At 51.9% G+C, this 24,610-nt stretch overlaps 1 protein-coding gene across 1 annotated transcript in view; it reads left to right on the top strand.

Moving 5' to 3' along the window:
* Positions 1–14,101, top strand: part of LOC135557244 (thyrotropin receptor-like) — a 56,731-nt gene extending 42,630 nt beyond the window's left edge. Inside the window, exons 11-12 of the mRNA XM_064990447.1 lie at positions 12,762–13,343; positions 13,472–14,101. Of these exons, the coding sequence (XP_064846519.1) occupies positions 12,762–13,343; positions 13,472–14,101 (1,212 nt within the window). The remainder of the gene's footprint in view (positions 1–12,761; positions 13,344–13,471) is intronic.
* The last annotated feature ends 10,509 nt before the right edge of the window (positions 14,102–24,610 follow it).

The following is a 24,610-nucleotide window of genomic DNA, read 5'->3' as shown; positions in this document are numbered from 1 at the left end:
CACAAGGGATGGGAGTGTGAACAGGCACAAGGGATTGGAGTGTGACCAGGCACAAGGGATGGGAATGTGACCAGGCACAAGGGATGGGAATTTGACCAGGCACAAGGGATGGGAATGTGACCAGACACAAGGGATGGGAATGTGACCAGGCACAAGGGATGAGAATGTGACCAGGCACAAGGGATGGGAATGTGACCAGGCACAAGGTATCGGAGTGTGACCAGGCACAAGGGATCGGAGTGTGACCAGGCACAAGGGATGAGAGTGTGACCAGGCACAAGGGATGGGAGTGTGACCAGGCACAAGGGATGGGAGTGTGACCAGGCACAAGGGGATGGGAGTGTGACCAGGCACAAGGGGATGGGAGTGTGACCAGGCACTAGGGATGGGAATGTGACCAGGCACAAGGGATGGGACCAGGCACAAGGGATGGCCACAAGGGATGACCAGGCACTAGGGATGGGAGTGTGACCAGGCACCAGGGATGGGAGTGTGACCAGGCACAAGGGATGGGAGTGTGACCAGGCACAAGGGATGGGAGTGTGACCAGGCACAAGGGATGGGACCAGGCACAAGGGATGGCCACAAGGGATGACCAGGCACTAGGGATGGGAGTGTGACCAGGCACAAGGGGATGGGAGTGTGACCAGGCACTAGGGATGGGAATGTGACCAGGCACAAGGGATGGGACCAGGCACAAGGGATGGCCACAAGGGATGACCAGGCACTAGGGATGGGAGTGTGACCAGGCACCAGGGATGGGAGTGTGACCAGGCACAAGGGATGGGAGTGTGACCAGGCACTAGGGATGGGAGTGTGCCCAGGCACCAGGGATGGGAGTGTGACCAGGCACAAGGGATGGGAGTGTGACCAGGCACAAGGGATGGGAGTGTGACCAGGCACAAGGGATGGGAGTGTGACCAGGCACAAGGGATGGGAGTGTGACCAGGCACTAGGGATGGGAGTGTGACCAGGCACCAGGGATGGGAGTGTGACCAGGCACAAGGGATGGGAGTGTGACCAGGCACAAGGGATGTGAGTGTGACCAGGCACAAGGGATGGGAGTGTGACCAGGCACTAGGGATGGGAGTGTGACCAGGAACAAGGGATCGGAGTGTGACCAGGCACAAGGGATGGGAGTGTGACCAGGCACCAGGGGATGGGAGTGTGACCAGGCACAAGGGATGGGAATGTGACCAGGCACAAGGGATGGGAGTGTGACCAGGCACTAGGGATGGGAGTGTGACCAGGCACAAGGGATCGGAGTGTGACCAGGCACAAGGGATGGGAGTGTGACCAGGCACCAGGGGATGGGAGTGTGACCAGGCACAAGGGATGGGAATGTGACCAGGCACAAGGGATGGGAATGTGACCAGGCACTAGGGATTGGAGTGTGACCAGGCACAAGGGATTGGAGTGTGACCAGGCACAAGGGATGGGAATGTGACCAGGCACAAGGGATTGGAGTGTGACCAGGCACAAGGGATGGGAATGTGACCAGGCACAAGGGATGGGAATTTGACCAGGCACAAGGGATGGGAATGTGACCAGGCACAAGGGATGGGAATGTGACCAGGCACAAGGTATCGGAGTGTGACCAGGCACAAGGGATCGGAGTGTGACCAGGCACAAGGGATGGGAGTGTGACCAGGCACAAGGGATGGGAGTGTGACCAGGCACAAGGGATGGGAGTGTGACCAGGCACCAGGGGATGGGAGTGTGACCAGGCACAAGGGATGGGAATGTGACCAGGCACCAGGGGATGGGAGTGTGACCAGGCACAAGGGATGGGAATGTGACCAGGCACAAGGGATGGGAATGTGACCAGGCACTAGGGATTGGAGTGTGACCAGGCACAAGGGATTGGAGTGTGACCAGGCACTAGGGATTGGAGTGTGACCAGGCACAAGGGATTGGAGTGTGACCAGGCACAAGGGATGGGAATGTGACCAGGCACAAGGGATTGGAGTGTGACCAGGCACAAGGGATTGGAGTGTGACCAGGCACAAGGGATTGGAGTGTGACCAGGCACCAGGGATTGGAGTGTGACCAGGCACAAGGGATGGGAGTGTGACCAGGCACAAGGGATGGGAGTGTGACCAGGCACCAGGGGATGGGAGTGTGACCAGGCACAAGGGATTGGAGTGTGACCAGGCACCAGGGATTGGAGTGTGACCAGGCACAAGGGATTGGAGTGTGACCAGGCACAAGGGGATGGGAGTGTGACCAGGCACAAGGGATGGGAGTGTGACCAGGCACAAGGGATGGGAGTGTGACCAGGCACAAGGGGATGGGAGTGTGACCAGGCACAAGGGATCGGAGTGTGACCAGGCACTAGGGATGGGAGTGTGACCAGGCACAAGGGATGGGAGTGTGACCAGGCACCAGGGGATGGGAGTGTGACCAGGCACAAGGGATTGGAGTGTGACCAGGCACCAGGGATTGGAGTGTGACCAGGCACAAGGGATTGGAGTGTGACCAGGCACAAGGGGATGGGAGTGTGACCAGGCACAAGGGATGGGAATGTGACCAGGCACAAGGGGATGGGAGTGTGACCAGGCACAAGGGATGGGAGTGTGACCAGGCACAAGGGATGGGAGTGTGACCAGGCACAAGGGATGGGAGTGTGACCAGGCACAAGGGATGCGAGTGTGACCAGGCACAAGGGATTGGAGTGTGACCAAGCACAAAAGATAAGAGTGTGAACAGGGATGGGAGTGTGACCAGGCACTAGGGATTGGAGTGTGACCAGGCAAAAGGGATTGGAGTGTGACCAGGCACCAGGGGATGGGAATGTGACCAGGCACAAGGGATCAGAGTGTGACCAGGCACAAGGGATCGGAGTGTGACCAGGCACAAGGGATGGGAGTGTGACCAGGCACAAGGGATGGGAGTGTGACCAGGCACCAGGGGATGGGAGTGTGACCAGGCACAAGGGATTGGAGTGTGACCAGGCACCAGGGATTGGAGTGTGACCAGGCACAAGGGATTGGAGTGTGACCAGGCACAAGGGGATGGGAGTGTGACCAGGCACAAGGGATGGGAATGTGACCAGGCACAAGGGGATGGGAGTGTGACCAGGCACAAGGGATGGGAGTGTGACCAGGCACCAGGGGATGGGAGTGTGACCAGGCACAAGGGATGGGAGTGTGACCAGGAACAAGGGATCGGAGTGTGACCAGGCACAAGGGATCGGAGTGTGACCAGGCACAAGGGATGGGAGTGTGACCAGGCACCAGGGGATGGGAGTGTGACCAGGCACAAGGGATGGGAATGTGACCAGGCACAAGGGATGGGAATGTGACCAGGCACTAGGGATTGGAGTGTGACCTGGCACAAGGGATTGGAGTGTGACCAGGCACAAGGGATTGGAGTGTGACCAGGCACAAGGGATGGGAATGTGACCAGGCACAAGGGATTGGAGTGTGACCAGGCACAAGGGATGGGAGTGTGAACAGGCACAAGGGATTGGAGTGTGACCAGGCACAAGGGATGGGAATGTGACCAAGCACCAGGGATGGGAATGTGACCAGGCACAAGGGATGGGAGTGTGACCAGGCACAAGGGATGGGAGTGTGACCAGGCACTAGGGATGGGAGTGTGACCAGGAACCAGGGATGGGAGTGTGACCAGGCACAAGGGATGGGAGTGTGACCAGGCACAAGGGATGGGAGTGTGACCAGGCACAAGGGATGCGAGTGTGACCAGGCACAAGGGATGGGAGTGTGAACAGGCACTAGGGATTGGAGTGTGACCAAGCACAAGGGATGGGAATTTGACCAGGCACAAGGGATGGGAATGTGACCAGACACAAGGGATGGGAATGTGACCAGGCACAAGGGATGAGAATGTGACCAGGCACAAGGGATGGGAATGTGACCAGGCACAAGGTATCGGAGTGTGACCAGGCACAAGGGATCGGAGTGTGACCAGGCACAAGGGATGGGAGTGTGACCAGGCACAAGGGATGGGAGTGTGACCAGGCACAAGGGATGGGAGTGTGACCAGGCACCAGGGGATGGGAGTGTGACCAGGCACAAGGGATGGGAGTGTGACCAGGCACCAGGGGATGGGAGTGTGACCAGGAACAAGGGATGGGAATGTGACCAGGCACAAGGGATGGGAATGTGACCAGGCACTAGGGATTGGAGTGTGACCAGGCACAAGGGATTGGAGTGTGACCAGGCACTAGGGATTGGAGTGTGACCAGGCACAAGGGATTGGAGTGTGACCAGGCACAAGGGATGGGAATGTGACCAGGCACAAGGGATTGGAGTGTGACCAGGCACAAGGGATTGGAGTGTGACCAGGCACAAGGGATGGGAGTGTGAACAGGCACAAGGGATTGGAGTGTGACCAGGCACAAGGGATGGGACCAGGCACAAGGGATGGCCACAAGGGATGACCAGGCACTAGGGATGGGAATTTGACCAGGCACAAGGGATGGGAATGTGACCAGACACAAGGGATGGGAATGTGACCAGGCACAAGGGATGAGAATGTGACCAGGCACAAGGGATGGGAATGTGACCAGGCACAAGGTATCGGAGTGTGACCAGGCACAAGGGATCGGAGTGTGACCAGGCACAAGGGATGGGAGTGTGACCAGGCACAAGGGATGGGAGTGTGACCAGGCACAAGGGATGGGAGTGTGACCAGGCACAAGGGGATGGGAGTGTGACCAGGCACTAGGGATGGGAATGTGACCAGGCACAAGGGATGGGACCAGGCACAAGGGATGGCCACAAGGGATGACCAGGCACTAGGGATGGGAGTGTGACCAGGCACAAGGGGATGGGAGTGTGACCAGGCACTAGGGATGGGAATGTGACCAGGCACAAGGGATGGGACCAGGCACAAGGGATGGCCACAAGGGATGACCAGGCACTAGGGATGGGAGTGTGACCAGGCACCAGGGATGGGAGTGTGACCAGGCACAAGGGATGGGAGTGTGGCCAGGCACAAGGGATGGGAGTGTGACCAGGCACCAGGGATGGGAATGTGACCAGGCACAAGGGATGGGAGTGTGACCAGGCACAAGGGATGGGAGTGTGACCAGGCACTATGGATGGGAGTGTGACCAGGCACCAGGGATGGGAGTGTGACCAGGCACAAGGGATGGGAGTGTGACCAGGCACAAGGGATGGGAGTGTGACCAGGCACAAGGGATGGGAGTGTGACCAGGCACAAGGGATGGGAGTGTGACCAGGCACTAGGGATGGGAGTGTGACCAGGCACCAGGGATGGGAGTGTGACCAGGCACCAGGGATGGGAGTGTGACCAGGCACAAGGGGTGGGAGTGTGACCAGGCACAAGGGATGGGAGTGTGACCAGGCACAAGGGATGGGAGTGTGACCAGGCACAAGGGATGTGAGTGTGACCAGGCACAAGGGATTGGAGTGTGACCAGGCACAAGGGATGGGAATGTGACCAGGCACAAGGGATGGGAATGTGACCAGGCACAAGGGATGGGAATGTGACCAGACACAAGGGATGGGAATGTGACCAGGCACAAGGGATGAGAATGTGACCAGGCACAAGGGATGGGAATGTGACCAGGCACAAGGTATCGGAGTGTGACCAGGCACAAGGGATGTGAGTGTGACCAGGCACATGTGATGGGAGTGTGACCAGGCACTAGGGATGGGAGTGTGACCAGGCACCAGGGATGGGAGTGTGACCAGGCACAAGGGATGGGAATGTGACCAGGCACAAGGGATGGGAATGTGACCAGGCACTAGGGATGGGAATGTGACCAGACACAAGGGATGGGAATGTGACCAGGCACAAGGGATGAGAATGTGACCAGGCACAAGGGATGGGAATGTGACCAGGCACAAGGTATCGGAGTGTGACCAGGCACAAGGGATGTGAGTGTGACCAGGCACAAGGGATGGGAGTGTGACCAGGCACTAGGGATGGGAGTGTGACCAGGCACCAGGGATGGGAGTGTGACCAGGCACAAGGGATGGGAGTGTGACCAGGCACAAGGGATGGGAGTGTGACCAGGCACAAGGGATGGGAGTGTGACCAGGCACAAGGGATTGGAGTGTGACCAAGCACAAGGGATGGGAGTGTGAACAGGCACAAGGGATTGGAGTGTGACCAGGCACAAGGGATGGGAGTGTGACCAGGCACAAGGGATGGGAGTGTGACCAGGCACTAGGGATGGGAGTGTGACCAGGCACCAGGGATGGGAGTGTGACCAGGCACAAGGGATGGGAGTGTGACCAGGCACAAGGGATGGGAGTGTGACCAGGCACAAGGGATGGGAGTGTGACCAGGCACAAGGGATTGGAATGTGACCAGGCACAAGGGATGGGAATGTGACCAGGCACAAGGGATTGGAGTGTGACCAGGAACAAGGGATTGGAGTGTGACCAGGCACAAGGGATGGGAGTGTGAACAGGCACAAGGGATTGGAGTGTGACCAGGCACAAGGGATGGGAATGTGACCAGGCACAAGGGATGGGAATGTGACCAGGCACAAGGGATGGGAATGTGACCAGACACAAGGGATGGGAATGTGACCAGGCATAAGGGATGAGAATGTGACCAGGCACAAGGGATGGGAATGTGACCAGGCACAAGGTATCGGAGTGTGACCACGCACAAAGGATTGGAGTGTGACCAGGCACAAGGGATGGGAGTGTGACCAGGCACAAGGGATGGGAGTTTGACCAGGCACAAGGGATGGGAGTGTGACCAGGCACAAGGGGATGGGAGTGTGACCAGGCACTAGGGATGGGAATGTGACCAGGCACAAGGGATGGGACCAGGCACAAGGGATGGCCACAAGGGATGACCAGGCACTAGGGATGGGAGTGTGACCAGGCACCAGGGATGGGAGTGTGACCAGGCACCAGGGATGGGAATGTGACCAGGCACAAGGGATGGGAGTGTGACCAGGCACAAGGGATGGGAGTGTGACCAGGCACTATGGATGGGAGTGTGACCAGGCACCAGGGATGGGAGTGTGACCAGGCACAAGGGATGGGAGTGTGACCAGGCACAAGGGATGGGAGTGTGACCAGAGACTAGGGATGGGAGTGTGACCAGGCACCAGGGATGGGAGTGTGACCAGGCACCAGGGATGGGAGTGTGACCAGGCACAAGGGATGGGAGTGTGACCAGGCACAAGGGATGGGAGTGTGACCAGGCACAAGTGATGGGAGTGTGACCAGGCACCAGGGATGGGAGTGTGACCAGGCACCAGGGATGGGAGTGTGACCAGGCACAAGGGATGGGAGTGTGACCAGGCACAAGGGATTGGAGTGTGACCAGGCACAAGGGATGGGAGTGTGACCAGGCACAAGGGATTGGAGTGTGACCAGGCACCAGGGGATGGGAGTGTGACCAGGCACAAGGGATGGGAGTGTGACCAGGCACAAGGGATTGGAGTTTGACCAGGCACAAGGGATGGGAGTGTGACCAGGCACAAGGGATGGGAGTGTGACCAGGCACAAGGGATTGGAGTGTGACCAGGCACTAGGGATTGGAGTGTGACCAGGCACAAGGGATTGGAGTGTGACCAGGCACTAGGGATTGGAGTGTGACCAGGCACAAGGGATTGGAGTGTGACCAGGCACAAGGGATGGGAATGTGACCAGGCACAAGGGATTGGAGTGTGACCAGGCACAAGGGATTGGAGTGTGACCAGGCACAAGGGATGGGAGTGTGAACAGGCACAAGGGATTGGAGTGTGACCAGGCACAAGGGATGGGAGTGTGACCAGGCACCAGGGGATGGGAGTGTGACCAGGCACCAGGGATTGGAGTGTGACCAGGCAACAGGGGATGGGAGTGTGACCAGGCCCCAGGGATTGGAGTGTGACCAGGCACAAGGGATTGGAGTGTGACCAGGCACAAGGAATGGGAGTGTGACCAGGCACAAGGGGATGGGAGTGTGACCAGGCACAAGGGATCGGAGTGTGACCAGGCACAAGGGATCGGAGTGTGACCAGGCACCAGGGGATGGGAGTGTGACCAGGCACAAGGGATGTGAGTGTGACCAGGCACAAGGGATGGGAGTGTGACCAGGCACTAGGGATGGGAGTGTGACCAGGCACAAGGGATGGGAGTGTGACCAGGCACAAGGGATGGGAGTGTGACCAGGCACAAGGGATGGGAGTGTGACCAGGCACAAGGGATGGGAGTGTGACCAGGCACAAGGGATTGGAGTGTGACCAAGCACAAGGGATGGGAGTGTGAACAGGCACAAGGGATTGGAGTGTGACCAGGCACAAGGGATGGGAGTGTGACCAGGCACAAGGGATGGGAGTGTGACCAGGCACTAGGGATGGGAGTGTGACCAGGCACCAGGGATGGGAGTGTGACCAGGCACAAGGGATGGGAGTGTGACCAGGCACCAGGGGATGGGAGTGTGACCAGGCACAAGGGATTGGAGTGTGACCAGGCACCAGGGATTGGAGTGTGACCAGGCACAAGGGATTGGAGTGTGACCAGGCACCAGGGATGGGAGTGTGACCATGCACCAGGGATGGGAGTGTGACCAGGCACAAGGGATGGGAGTGTGACCAGGCACAAGGGATTGGAGTGTGACCAGGCACAAGGGATGGGAGTGTGACCAGGCACAAGGGATTGGAGTGTGACCAGGCACCAGGGGATGGGAGTGTGACCAGGCACAAGGGATGGGAGTGTGACCAGGCACAAGGGATTGGAGTTTGACCAGGCACAAGGGATGGGAGTGTGACCAGGCACAAGGGATCGGAGTGTGACCAGGCACAAGGGATTGGAGTGTGACCAGGCACAAGGGATGGGAGTGTGACCAGGCACCAGGGGATGGGAGTGTGACCAGGCACCAGGGATTGGAGTGTGACCAGGCACCAGGGGATGGGAGTGTGACCAGGCCCCAGGGATTGGAGTGTGACCAGGCACAAGGGATTGGAGTGTGACCAGGCACAAGGAATGGGAGTGTGACCAGGCACAAGGGGATGGGAGTGTGACCAGGCACAAGGGATCGGAGTGTGACCAGGCACAAGGGATCGGAGTGTGACCAGGCACCAGGGGATGGGAGTGTGACCAGGCACAAGGGATGGGAGTGTGACCAGGCACAAGGGATGGGAGTGTGACCAGGCACAAGGGGATGGGAGTGTGACCAGGCACTAGGGATGGGAATGTGACCAGGCACAAGGGATGGGACCAGGCACAAGGGATGGCCACAAGGGATGACCAGGCACTAGGGATGGGAGTGTGACCAGGCACAAGGGGATGGGAGTGTGACCAGGCACTAGGGATGGGAATGTGACCAGGCACAAGGGATGGGACCAGGCACAAGGGATGGCCACAAGGGATGACCAGGCACTAGGGATGGGAGTGTGACCAGGCACCAGGGATGGGAGTGTGACCAGGCACAAGGGATGGGAGTGTGACCAGGCACAAGGGATGGGAGTGTGACCAGGCACCAGGGATGGGAATGTGACCAGGCACAAGGGATGGGAGTGTGACCAGGCACAAGGGATGGGAGTGTGACCAGGCACTATGGATGTGAGTGTGACCAGGCACCAGGGATGGGAGTGTGACCAGGCACTAGGGATGGGAGTGTGACCAGGCACCAGGGATGGGAGTGTGACCAGGCACAAGGGATGGGAGTGTGACCAGGCACAAGTGATGGGAGTGTGACCAGGCACCAGGGATGGGAGTGTGACCAGGCACCAGGGATGGGAGTGTGACCAGGCACAAGGGATTGGAGTGTGACCAGGCACCAGGGGATGGGAGTGTGACCAGGCACAAGGGATGGGAGTGTGACCAGGCACAAGGGATTGGAGTTTGACCAGGCACAAGGGATGGGAGTGTGACCAGGCACAAGGGATGGGAGTGTGACCAGGCACAAGGGATTGGAGTGTGACCAGGCACAAGGGATGGGAGTGTGACCAGGCACCAGGGGATGGGAGTGTGACCAGGCACCAGGGATTGGAGTGTGACCAGGCAACAGGGGATGGGAGTGTGACCAGGCCCCAGGGATTGGAGTGTGACCAGGCACAAGGGATTGGAGTGTGACCAGGCACAAGGAATGGGAGTGTGACCAGGCACAAGGGATCGGAGTGTGACCAGGCACAAGGGATCGGAGTGTGACCAGGCACAAGGGATCGGAGTGTGACCAGGCACAAGGGATCGGAGTGTGACCAGGCACAAGGGATCGGAGTGTGACCAGGCACAAGGGATGGGAGTGTGACCAGGCACCAGGGGATGGGAGTGTGACCAGGCACAAGGGATGGGAGTGTGACCAGGCACAAGGGATGGGAGTGTGACCAGGCACCAGGGGATGGGAGTGTGACCAGGCACAAGGGATGGGAATGTGACCAGGCACTAGGGATTGGAGTGTGACCAGGCACAAGGGATTGGAGTGTGACCAGGCACCAGGGGATGGGAAAGTGACAAGGCACTAGGGATTGGAGTGTGACCAGGCACTAGGGATTGGAGTGTGACCAGGCACTAGGGATTGGAGTGTGACCAGGCACTAGGGATTGGAGTGTGACCAGGCACTAGGGATTGGAGTGTGACCATGCACAAGGGATTGGAGTTTGACCAGGCACAAGGGATTGGAGTGTGACCAGGCACAAGGGATGGGAGTGTGACCAGGCACAAGGGATGGGAGTGTGACCAGGCACTAGGGATGGGAGTGTGACCAAGCACCAGGGATGGGAGTGTGACCAGGCACCAGGGATGGGAGTGTGACCAGGCACAAGGGATGGGAGTGTGACCAGGCACAAGGGATGGGAGTGTGACCAGGCACTATGGATGGGAGTGTGACCAGGCACCAGGGATGGGAGTGTGACCAGGCACAAGGGATGGGAGTGTGACCAGGCACAAGGGATGGGAGTGTGACCAGGCACAAGGGATGGGAGTGTGACCTGGCACAAGGGATGGGAGTGTGACCAGGCACTAGGGATGGGAGTGTGACCAGGCACAAGGGATGGGAGTGTGACCAGGCACAAAGGATTGGAGTGTGACCAGGCACAAGGGATGGGAGTGTGACCAGGCACAAGGGATTGGAGTGTGACCAGGCACAAGGGATTGGAGTGTGACCAGGCACCAGGGGATGGGAGCTTGACCAGGCACAAGGGATGCGAGTGTGACCAGGCACAAGGGGATGGGAGTGTGACCAGGCACTAGGGATTGGAGTTTGACCAGCCACAAGGGATTGGAGTGTGACCAAGCACAAGGGATGGGAGTGTGACCAGGCACAAGGGATTGGAGTGTGACCAAGCACAAGGGATTGGAGTGTTACCAGGCACAAGGGATTGGAGTGTGACCAGGCACAAGGGATTGGAGTGTGACCAGGCACCAGGGGATGGGAGTGTGACCAGGCACAAGGGATGGTAGTGTGACCAGGCATCAGGGATGGGAATGTGACCAGGCACAAGGGATGGGAGTGTGACCAGGCACAAGGGATGGGATTGTGACCAGGCACAAGGGATTGGAGTGTGACCAGGCACCAGGGATGGGAATGTGACCAGGCACAAGGGATGGGAATGTGACCAGGCACAAGGGATGGGAGTGTGACCAGGCACTGGGGATGGGAGTGTGACCAGGTAGACACTGGGGATGGGAGTGGGACCAGGTAGACACTGGGGATGGGAGTCTGAGCAGGTAGACACTGGGGATGGGAGTCTGAGCAGGTAGACACTGGGGATGGGAGTGTAGACACTGGGGACGGGAGTGTAGACAATTGGGATGGGAGTGTAGACACTGGGGACGGGAGTGTAGACACTGGGGACGGGAGTGTAGACACTGGGGACGGGAGTGTGACCAGGTAGACACTGGGGATGGGAGTCTGAGCAGGTAGACACTTGGGATGGGAGTGTAGACACTGGGGACGGGAGTGTGAGCAGGTAGACACTGGGGACGGGAGTGTGAGCAGGTAGACACTGGGGACAGGAGTGTAGACACTGGGGACGGGAGTGTAGACACTGGGGACGGGAGTGTGACCAGGTAGACACTGGGGATGGGAGTCTGAGCAGGTAGACACTGGGAATGGGAGTGTAGACACTGGGGACGCGAGTGTGAGCAGGTAGACACTGGGGACGGGAGTGTAGACACTGGGGACGGGAGTGTGAGCGTGTAGACACTGGGGACGGGAGTGTGAGCGTGTAGACACTGGGGACGGGAGTGTGAGCGTGTAGACACTGGGGACGGGAGTGTGAGCATGCGTGTCTGGGCAGATGAGATGTAGCCATTGTGTTTATCTGAAAGTCGTTTGTGTCACGAACCGGCTCAAAGCCCATAACAAAGGGGAGACAACGTGGAGATAAGGAGTAACAAAATAAAGTAAACTAAGTACAATATACAATGCTGTGTGTAATCAGTAGTGTAAGTGTTTTGCATGCATGAATGTGATAATGAAGGGTGTTGAAAGGTGTCAAAGCAAACAACCAAAAACCACCAAGAAACACAACAAAATCTAGAAAGGTGTCTACATGGAGAGAGTCTCCTCCATGAATGGGGAAGTGGTGTATTTATCCTGGGACACACCTGGCCCAGGTGTTTCCCATGTAGCTGACGACCCTCCCAACTCCGCCCACCGGCATCCTAATAAGGAAACAAGAACAAAGAGAGAATACGGCAGACAGAGTAGGAGGGTCATCACATTTGTATGTATAACTTTGTATGTGAGTGGAAAGGAATTAAATATAAAATATATCTTTTTTTAAAGTTTCTTTGATACCATGTCCTACCGTTGTGCACTTGAGCAAGGCAATTGACAATACAATACTTGTCTTGTCTTATCTCATCTTACAGAACCCGCAGGAGGACACCAGCCAGAACTTTGACAATCGCTACGACTACGTGGTCTGTGAGGAGGGCGAGGAGGTGACCTGCGCCCCTGCACCCGACGAGTTCAACCCGTGTGAGGACATCATGGGCTTCAGCTTCCTGCGTGTGTCTGTGTGGTTTGTGTCTCTGCTGGCTGTAGTAGGTAACATGGTGGTGCTACTGGTCCTCCTCACCTCCCACTACAAGCTCTCCGTCTCACGCTTCCTCATGTGTCACCTGGCCTTCGCTGACCTCTGCATGGGGATATATCTCCTCCTCATCGCCTCAGTGGACCTTCACACCAAGATGGAGTACTACAACCACGCCATCGAATGGCAGACGGGGCCGGGTTGCGGGTTGGCGGGGTTCCTCACGGTGTTCGCCAGCGAGCTGTCGGTTTATACTCTGACAATGATTACGCTAGAGAGGTGGTACGCAATAACGTTTGCCTTGAGGCTGGACAGGAAGTTGCGTCTGCCCCACGCCACTGCTGTGATGCTGGCTGGATGGTTTTTCTGCCTCCTCCTAGCGATGCTCCCCCTAGTGGGGGTCAGCAGCTACCAGAAGGTCAGTATTGATTAATTGATTGGTTGATTCAGGGATCCATCCCCCCAAAAATCTTTATTTTGTTTCTGTATGTAGTTATTGATTAATTGATGTTTTGATTGGTGATTTATTTGATCTTTATCTATCAGGTCAGTATCTGCCTGCCCATGGATACCAAGTCCACCATGGCCCAGGTCTACATCATCTCCGTCTTGATCCTAAACATCCTGGCATTCCTGGTGATCTGTACCTGTTACATGAAGATCTACTGCGCTGTGCACAACCCTTACTACTGCTCAGGGTCTAAAGACACCAACATTGCCAAACGCATGGCCATCCTCATCTTCACTGACTTCCTGTGTATGGCGCCCATCTCGTTTTACGCCATGTCAGCCGTTGTGGACCGGCCGCTTATCACCGTGTCCAACTCTAAGATCCTACTGGTGCTCTTCTACCCTCTCAACTCCTGTGCCAACCCCTTCCTGTACGCCATCTTCACCAAGGCTTTCAGGGGGGATATCTTTATCCTGCTCAGTAAGGTGGGGCTGTGCCAGCGTCGGGCGCAGCTCTTCAGAGGGCAAGCAGTCAGTTCGAAGGGTAGCAGTAGGGTGTGCCAGCAGGTTCAGGGGGGTAAAAAGAGAGACACTGACAGGAAGAGGACAGGAGGACCAGAGGAGGTACCCATTCACCTGCAGGAGTATTCTGGGTGTGGTCACACCTACATTCAGCTGGCCTCACAACAGCCCAGTCCTGAGGAAAGCCGTAGCCTGGAAACGTGAGCCCTAACTCAGCCGGGGGAGATCAGAGAGGACCATGATGGGTTTGGTTGGTTAGGGGAGAGGAGCCACAGTGAAATGAAAAATGGAAGTGTTGCAGCCGGAGGTTAGAAGTGAACTGCTGGGATACTTTACTCTGCACTTTTACACGTGTTTGAATGTTTTCATTTCAGCTGAGATATTGTTTTTGCAATTAATATACCATCTGTTGCAGAATATTATGTGTCGGTGAGATATTCTTGTCAATTGCACCAAAACTTCTTTAGGATATGATATCCTATTTTGGCACTTCTGTTGTTGTTAATTCTAAAGATTAAGTGGGTGTTGAAACTGTTGCTAAATATCAGTTTCATCAGAAAGCAAAGTTTATTTATACGTTTGGTTAAACTTGAGATGAACCAAAATTGGGTCCAAAAACGAATAATCTCTGGTGGATTATGGTTATCATTGATATATCACATTTATTCAATTGATTATTCATACATACCATACCAAAAATGATATATTTATTTTACAGTAACTGGGACTCTAAAATATCTTCACCACTTACAGAGCTAAAGAAACAGGAGAACTTTGACATAGGTCTGAAATGTGATATTTTAATCCTCAAACTTCACACCTTTGAAAGTGAAAAGTACCAGAGAATCCTGTGAGACTCCTGGATATTGTCCTCGTACTGTATTACAGATCAGCCCCAGTGCGATTTAAAAACTACACCCGACTTCAGACAGGGAAATACTGCATTTCAAAATGCTCCACAATAGCTGTGTACACTGAGTATACAAAACATTAGGAACCGAATGTTGAGTTGCATCCCCCACCCCCCTTTGCCTTCAGAACAGGCTGAATTCATCAGGGCATTGGACTCTACAAGATGTTGGAAGCGTTCTTCAGGGATGCTGACCCATGTTGACTCCAATGCTTCACACAGTTGTGTCAAGTTGGCTGGATGTCCTTTGGGTGGTGGACCATTCTTGATACACACGGGAAACTTAGCATAAAAAGCTCAGCAGCGTTGCAGTTCTTGACACACTCAAACCGGTGCGCCTGGCACCTACTATCGTACCCACTTAAATATTTTGTCTTGCCCATTCACCCTCTGAATGGCACACATACACAATCCAGGTCTCAATTGTCTCCAGGCTTAAAAATAATCTACACTGATTTGAAGTGGATTTAACAAGAGACATCAATAAGGGATCACAGCTTTCACCTGGATTCACCTAGTCAGTCTATGTCATGGAAAGAGCAGGTGTCCTTAATGTTTTGTACACAGTGTGTGTATACTGTATATCAATTAGAAGTGTAATTAATGTTTCAAAACATCAAATTGGGATATATTTGTAGTGTGCCTTCAAAATGTTGATAACAAACCAGCCCCCCCCCCCCCCGCAATATTGTTGATCCATCTTCAGTTTTCGCCTATCAGCCATTAAACTCTGTAACTTTTAAAGTCACCATTGGCCTCATGGTGAAATCCCTGAGCAGTTTCCTTCCTCTCCGGCAAATAAGTTAGGACGCCTGTACCTTTGTAGCGACTGGGTGTATTGATACACCATTCAAAGTGGAATTAATAACTTCACCATGCGCAAAGAGATATTCAATGTCTGTCTTTTGTGGGTTTTTTTACACATCTACCAATAGTAGCCCTTTTTTGCGAGGCATTGGAAAAAGTCCCTGTTCTTTGTAATTGAATCTGTGTTTGAAATGCACTGCTCGACTGAGGGACCTTAGTGATAATTGCATGCGTGGGGTACAGAGATGAGGTAGTCATTCAGAAATCATGTGAAAAACTATTATTCCACACATCGTGAGTCCATGCAACTTCTCATAAGCAACATTTTACACTTCAACTAATTTAGTCTTGCCATAACAAAACGGTTGAATACTTATTGATTCAAGACATTTCAGCTTTTCATTTTTAATTAATTTGTAAAAATGCTGAAAAAAATAATTCCACTTTTACATTATGGGGTGTTTGTGTGTAGGCCAGTGACAAAATATCTCAATTGAATCCATTTTTAATTTGGGCTCTAACCCAACGAAATGTAGAAAAAGACAAGGGGTGTGCATAACAAATGTATACTTACATGTATGTCAACCTTCTCTTGTGTAGTGGTGATATTTTCCCATACTCAAGACATAATGGGACTTTCAGAGAATAACAGACCAGATATAGTTGTGCCTCGCTGTTAAGATCTAGGAAAAAGTTAGTAGATAAAAAAATAAATAGGAAAAATACCAAACCAAACATTGCCGTGTAAAGCAAGCTGTAGCTATAGAGAGAGATTTAGCGATTAGTAGTTAAGGGACACCTTCTGCCAATGAACGCCCCCTTGCCATCTGTACAGCATTTGAACTACACTGCAACATTTTCAGAGAAACGCTAGAGAATCAACTTTGCTTCGAAAGAGGATAATTTAGTATTATCCTCTTTCAGTCATGGTTTACTGACAGGGTCAAACAAACTGACTTGTGTTTCATTGAATCAATTTAATTCCATTCTTCTCTCTAGGTCTAGTTGGTTCCCAGCCTTATCCTGGTATAAACCTCTCATCTCCCAGCCCTATCCTGGCTCCTTCCTCTACTGGTATAAACCTCTCATCTCCCATGCCTAACCTGGCCCCTTCCTCTTCTGGTATAAACCTCTCATCTCCCAGCCCTATCCTGGCCCCTTCCTCTTCTGGTATAAACCTCTCATCTCCCAGCCCTAACCTGGCCCCTTCCTCTTCTGGTATAAACCTCTCATCTCCCAGCCCTATCCTGGCTCCTTCCTCTCCTGGTATAAAACTCTCATCTCCCAGCCCTATCCTGGCTCCTTCCTCTCATCTCCCAGCCCTATCCTGGCCCCTTCCTCTCCTGGTATAAAACTCTCATCTCCCAGCCCTATCCTGGCTCCTTCCTCTCATCTCCCAGCCCTATCCTGGCTCCTTCCTCTCATCTCCCAGCCCTATCCTGGCCCCTTCCTCTCCTGGTATAAACCTCTCATCTCCCAGCCCTATCCTGGCCCCTTCCTCTCATCTCCCAGCCCTATCCTGGCCCTTCCTCTCCTGGTATAAACCTCTCATCTCCCAGCCCTATCCTGGCCCTTCCTCTCCTGGTATAAACCTCTCATCTCCCAGCCCTATCCTGGCCCCTTCCTCTCCTGGTATAAAACTCTCATCTCCCAGCCCTATCCTGGCTCCTTCCTCTCATCTCCCAGCCCTATCCTGGCCCCTTCCTCTCCTGGTATAAAACTCTCATCTCCCAGCCCTATCCTGGCTCCTTCCTCTCATCTCCCAGCCCTATCCTGGCCCCTTCCTCTCCTGGTATAAACCTTTCATCTCCCAGCCCTATCCTGGCCCCTTCCTCTCCTGGTATAAAACTCTCATCTCCCAGCCCTATCCTGGCTCCTTCCTCTCATCTCCCAGCCCTATCCTGGCTCCTTCCTCTCATCTCCCAGCCCTATCCTGGCCCCTTCCTCTCCTGGTATAAACCTCTCATCTCCCAGCCCTATCCTGGCTCCTTCCTCTCATCTCCCAGCCCTATCCTGGCCCCTTCCTCTCCTGGTATAAACCTTTCATCTCCCAGCCCTATCCTGGCCCCTTCCTCTCCTGGTATAAACCTCTCATCTCCCAGCCCTAACCTGGCCCCTTCCTCTCCTGGTATAAACCTCTCATCTCCCAGCCCTATCCTGGCCCTTTCCTCTCCTGGTATAAACCTCTCATCTCCCAGCCCTATCCTGGCTCCTTCCTCTCCTGCTATAAACCTCTCATCTCCCAGCCCTATCCTGGTCCCTTCCTCTCATCTCCCAGCCCTATCCTGGCTCCTTCCTCTCCTGGTATAAACCTCTCATCTCCCAGCCCTATCCTGGCCCTTTCCTCTCCTGGTATAAACCTCTCATCTCCCAGCCCTATCCTGGTCCCTTCCTCTCCTGGTATAAACCTCTCATCTCCCATGCCTATCCTGGTCCCTTCCTCTCCTGGTATAAACCTCTCATCTCCCAGCCCTATCCTGGCCCCTTCCTCTCCTGGTATAAACCTCTCATCTCCCAGCCCTATCCTGGCTCCTTCCTCTCCTGGTATAAACCTCTCATCTCCCAGCCCTATTCTGGCTCCTTCCTCTCTTGGTATAAACCTCTCATCTCCCAGCCCTATCCTGGCTCCTTCCTCTCTTGGTTTAAACCTCTCATCTCCCAGCCCTATTCTGGCTCCTTCCTCTCTTGGTATAAACCTCTCATCTCCCAGCCCTATCCTGGCTCCTTCCTCTCTTGGTTTAAACCTCTCATCTCCCAGCCCTATCCTGGTCCCTTCCTCTCATCTCCCAGCCCTATCCTGGCTCCTTCCTCTCCTGGTATAAACCTCTCATCTCCCAGCCCTATCCTGGTCCCTTCCTCTCATCTCCCAGCCCTATCCTGGCTCCTTCCTCTCTTGGTATAAACCTCTCATCTCCCAGCCCTATCCTGGCTCCTTCCTCTCCTGGTTTAAACCTCTCATCTCCCAGCCCTATCCTGGTCCCTTCCTCTCATCTCCCAGCCCTATCCTGGTCCCTTCCTCTCATCTCCCAGCCCTATCCTGGCTCCTTCCTCTCTTGGTATAAACCTCTCATCTCCCAGCCCTATCCTGGCTCCTTCCTCTCCTGGTTTAAACCTCTCATCTCCCAGCCCTATCCTGGTCCCTTCCTCTCATCTCCCAGCCCTATCCTGGCTCCTTCCTCTCCTGGTATAAACCTCTCATCTCCCAGCCCTATCCTGGTCCCTTCCTCTCATCTCCCAGCCCTATCCTGGCTCCTTCCTCTCTTGGTATAAACCTCTCATCTCCCAGCCCTATCCTGGCTCCTTCCTCTCCTGGTTTAAACCTCTCATCTCCCAGCCCTATCCTGGTCCCTTCCTCTCATCTCCCAGCCCTATCCTGGCTCCTTCCTCTCCTGGTATAAACCTCTCATCTCCCAGCCGCTCTTCAACTAAGCAGCAGGGCAGGGCTTTTTGGATGGACAACGTGCACCATGCTGCCATATTATTGGGTTTCTTTACTCAAATATGGTAGAGAGAGATGAGAGATGATGTGAAAGCGCGTGTTGACTTTTCACTTCTCGTACGCTCGTCTCTACGGGTCAGTAGGTGGAGTCAGTGAGCTGCTCTTGAAAGGTCAAGTAGTTGTCAATATGCTGCTGTTAAAAGGTCAAGGGCCATCCTCTCATATAACTACTGGAGTGTTACACCATGCTCTGTCAGCCTACGCAGAGACAAAATGAAGGGAATGATGAAGTGGAGGACAAGAAAAAACACTCCCTCCTCCCTTTCTGATTCGTCAAGTGCCTCCGGATTCTCCAAACTGACCGCCTGCCGTCATGCCAGTGAACCACACACACAAACACATTAAAATGAGTGAAGTCAATGAACTACATCACACGTCCCAAGCCTTTTAATAACAGCCAGACATTCATGATAATTGGATGGACTGCAATGTCACCATCAAGCCTGCCGACCTGGGTCAAATACGTTATGTACATTCAAACATCAACCCTGTTCACCCGGTAGATGATGCTCGTCAGACCTGGGATTTGAAACTAACAACCTTTTGGTCACGGACATGCCTCTAACCTACCTCTATCTCACTGCACCTTCTGTTAAAATTGTACAGCCCAAAAGACACCACCTGACGTCGGCAGACCCTTTCAGTACGTCAGCTCTAACTGTACTCCAGTGCTCACTGAAGAATAGGCTGCTTCCTGCCTATTCCATTGGGAGTATTTAGGGTCCATTAATCCTCCTCCACTCCGAGAGATTAACTAGGACTAGACGCCACTCTCCGTTTTCCATTTCCAGAACTAGCTCTCTATATCAACTGGATTCCAGTCCCATTACTACCGTCAAGTTCTAATTTTCAGAGTAAAAACTCAAGGGACAATATGAAAGCTTAAACCAAGTTTATTCTTCCCAGAGGGTCAACGCATTAGACAAAAACATTTCCACACAAACCCTCGTATTTAACCCTTTCTCCAAGGCTGAGTCTCCTCCTACACATCTGTACAAACATTGTATCTTCACTGCTAGGCAGGAAATGAAGTAATACGACCATAAACTTGTCTTTTCTCCCTTAACATGACCTCGATCCCCTTCATCACTAATCCATGGATCTCTCCCTTTATCAATCCCTGCCACAAGTGATCGCTTCCCTGCACTTAAAATATTCCAAGCTTAACTACACACGCCATATATCTTCCTCCTATAACCATTCACTTCTGATGTAGACCATCCACTATATATCTTTCTCCTATAACCATTCACTTCTGGTGTAGACCATCCACTTTATATCTTTCTCCTATAACCATTCACTTTTGTTGTAGACCCTCCACTATATACCTTCCTCCTATAACCATTCACTTCTGATGTAGTCCCTCCACTATATACCTTCCTCCTATAACCATTCACTTCTGGTGTAGACCCTCCACTATATTCCTCCTATAACCATTCACTTCTGATGTAGACCCTCCACTATATATCTTCCTCCTATAACCATTACCTTCTGGTGTAGACCATCCACTATATATCTTCCTCCTATAACCATTACCTTCTGATGTAGACCCTCTACTATATACCTTCCTCCTATAACCATTACCTTCTGGTGTAGACCCTCCACTATATATCTTCCTCCTATAACCATTACCTTCTGGTGTAGACCCTCCACTATATACCTTCCTCCTATAACCATTACCTTCTGATGTAGACCCTCCACTATATATCTTCCTCCTATAACCATTACCTTCTGGTGTAGACCCTCCACTATATATCTTCCTCCTATAACCATTACCTTCTGATGTAGACCCTCCACTATATATCTTCCTCCTATAACCATTACCTTCTGGTGTAGACCCTCCACTATATATCTTCCTCCTATAACCATTACCTTCTGATGTAGACCCTCCACTATTTATCTTCCTCCTATAACCATTACCTTCTGGTGTAGACCCTCCACTATATATCTTCCTCCTATAACCATTACCTTCTGATGTAGACCCTCCACTATATATCTTCCTCCTATAACCATTACCTTCTGATGTAGACCACCCTCCACTATCTTCCTCCTATAACCATTACCTTCTGATGTAGACCCTCTACTATATACCTTCCTCCTATAACCATTACCTTCTGATGTAGACCCTCCACTTATTCCTCCTATAACCATTACCTTCTGATGTAGACCCTCTAAACCTCAGCACTCCCTCAGTGACATGAGTATATTTCCTATTCTCAGAACCCAACTACCACATGTTGTATCTCATCGTTACCCATATTAAAACACAGGGCCTGTATATCAGCCAGGTTGGAATTAGGGCAACACCCACGTAACCCAGCAGATCAATTATGTAGATTATCCCATCCAAATGTGGAAAATGGGGATTAAACTAAAGTGATTCTGGGTCATTTTCATCACAGTAGTATAAGGAATGTATCTGATCATATTTTCAGATGTAAAACACTTCAGATCTGAAATCTGAAAACGATAGAAAGTGTGTGAAATGCCTTTCACCTTCATTATTTTATTTTATGAAGCAAGAAAATCAGGAATTCTTAAAACTTCTACCCCTGAAATGTCCCGATTATACTATCCCAGTAAAGAATGCCATACACACACCAGTTTTCATATTACTTTAATACATTTTTTAGCAAAGGCAAAAAATTCAATGGGTCTGTTCAATAAAATACTACTTTCTCTAATTAGTTGTATTCAAAGCACAGCCTTCCAAGTTATGGTCATTTACAAAGATCTTTGATTAAAAAAATCAAACAAAAAAACAGTATGATTTATAAAACAAACAATACATTTCCCTCACATACAGTTATTTGAACAGCAGTTGAAACACATGGTACATGAAAAAAGACTTTCCAGAGACATCCTCTTTTGAAATGCTTATTTGATCATTCTATATTTGGATAGCTGCAAGCCAAATTAAAATCCAAAAGGCACGTGTACGATATGACGGGGCGGCAGGGTGGTCTAGTGGTTAGAGCGTTGGACTAGTAACCGAAAGGTTGTAAGTTCAAGTCCCCGAGCTGATAAGGTACAGATCTGTCGTTCTGCCCCTGAACATGCATTTAATACACTGTTCCTAGGCCATCATTGAAAATAAGAATTTGTTCTTAACTGACTTGCCTGGTTAAATAAAGGTAAAAAAAAATAAAACATCAGGGAATTGGAACACATGGAATTATGGAACTACAATAAAATAATTTTGGAATACATGGCCAAAACCACTTGAGCAGGAGCCATTTATTCCAAAACCACTTGAGCAGAAAAGTGGCTCTGGGGTATGTCATATGCTACTGCATGTCTAAGCCAAGAGTTCCAGAACTAGACGCCAACCTGTTCTAGAACGAGGCGCCAATCCGTTCTAGAACTAGAAGCCACTCTGTTCTAGAACTAGAAGCCACTCTGTTCTAGAACTAGAAGCCACTCTGTTCTAGAACTAGAAGCCACTCTGTTCTAGAACTAGGCGCCACTCTGTTCTAGAACTAGGCGCCACTCTGTTCTAGAACTAGGCGCCACTCTGTTCTAGAACTAGGCGCCACTCTGTTCTAGAACTAGGCGCCACTCTGTTCTAGAACTAGAAGCCACTGAGTTCTAGACCCAGAACATACTCTGTTCTAGAACTAGACGCCACTCTGTTCTAGAACGAGAAGCCACTGAGTTCTAGACCCAGAACATACTCTGTTCTAGACGCCACCCTGTTCTAGAACGAGAAGCCACTCTGTTCTAGACCCAGAACATACTCTGAAATGTTCCGTTATGGGTTCATCAACAGAATGACTTGATTTCAGTCGGGAGTTGGGCCATTGTGTCAGACTGCACAGCCATGTGTAAATTCACTAAACCCAAACAGAAAGAAAGACACTAAGAAAAGCTGAAAACTGACTTTTTTCAGAGAAAAAAAATATGCAAAGGGTACTGTTAAATAATTTTTTTAAACTGCAGAGAACACACGCCAAGTTACTACCCCCCAGTTGAACCTGGCGTGAAGAGGACTTTTAGAAAATCATCATCATGATTAAAAGTGCACGACAGACAGACAGACAGACAGACAGACAGAGCTATACATACACACAGCAGTCATGACGTGGAGCACAGCGCATGATGGAGCCTAGTCCAGCCAACAGAAAAACATAGGGAGAAAAGCAACACATGGTTACGGTCATAAGAGCACAGTTTGGTGCGGCTTCGTGTCTTCTTTTTACTCTCAGAAATAGAACATGGCCTGAGCATTCAGGAATAAATACTACAAAAACATCTACAAAAAAGAAACAAAATGAATCATAAAAATCTGATCCATTTGTACTGTAACGTCAGAAAGAGAATGTGGGTGACCATTCCAACAACATTGAACTGATGACAAGATCAATCAGTGAACTCAGACAAGACCTCAAACGAGTAACACTCAAATAATAAGCCAGAAGGATTGGGCATGTTGTGTCTGTGGACAAATTCCACTGACTGACTGATTGATACACTGACACTGACAGTGCAGATCTCCCACTGGCTGTACTCATCGATACACTGACACTGACAGTGCAGATCTCCCACTGGCTGTACTGAACAATACACTGACACTGACAGTGCAGATCTCCCACTGGCTGTACTGATCGATACACTGACACTGACAGTGCAGATCTCCCACTGGCTGTACTCATCGATACACTGACACTGACAGTGCAGATCTCCCACTGGCTGTACTCATCGATACACTGACACTGACAGTGCAGATCCCCCACTGGCTGTACTGATCGATACATTGACACTGACAGTGCAGATCTCCCACTGGCTGTACTCATCGATAAATTGACACTGACAGTGCAGATCTCCCACTGGCTGTACTGAACGATACACTGACACTGACAGTGCAGATCTCCCACTGGCTGTACTGATCGATACATTGACACTGACAGTGCAGATCTCCCACTGGCTGTACTGATCGATACACTGACAGTGCAGATCTCCCACTGGCTGTACTGATCGATACAATGACACTGACAGTGCAGATCTCCCACTGGCTGTACTCATCGATAAATTGACACTGACAGTGCAGATCTCCCACTGGCTGTACTGATTGATACACTGACACTGACAGTGCAGATCTCCCACTGGCTGTACTGATCGATACACTGACAGTGCAGATCTCCCACTGGCTGTACTGATCGATACACTGACACTGACAGTGCAGATCTCCCACTGGCTGTACTGACCAGGTACTGAATCAGAAGACCAGATCCACAAATTAGTAAAACTCTCAGATAAGCGTTTTGAAGACTTTTTTACAATAATTCTATCTATCCATTCATTGGTAGATTCTTTACAAAGGTGACCGTCAACAATAGGATGATTCAGGATTAGGGCATGAAGCAGACAGATTGAAATCAGAGACATATAGACTCGGCACTCTCAAGAGAAAATAAAAACAGCCGATTGCCATTAGTGTTCGTTCTTCATCATAATAAAACAATATTAAAACAGCGACAGGAGGGGAGCTCGACTGCTG

The sequence above is a fragment of the Oncorhynchus masou genome, chromosome 16, assembly GCF_036934945.1.
Source record: "Oncorhynchus masou masou isolate Uvic2021 chromosome 16, UVic_Omas_1.1, whole genome shotgun sequence".
NCBI lineage: Eukaryota > Metazoa > Chordata > Actinopteri > Salmoniformes > Salmonidae > Oncorhynchus > Oncorhynchus masou.
The sequence above is the reverse complement of the archived record's forward strand: the minus strand, read 5'-3'. Positions and strand labels throughout refer to the sequence as shown.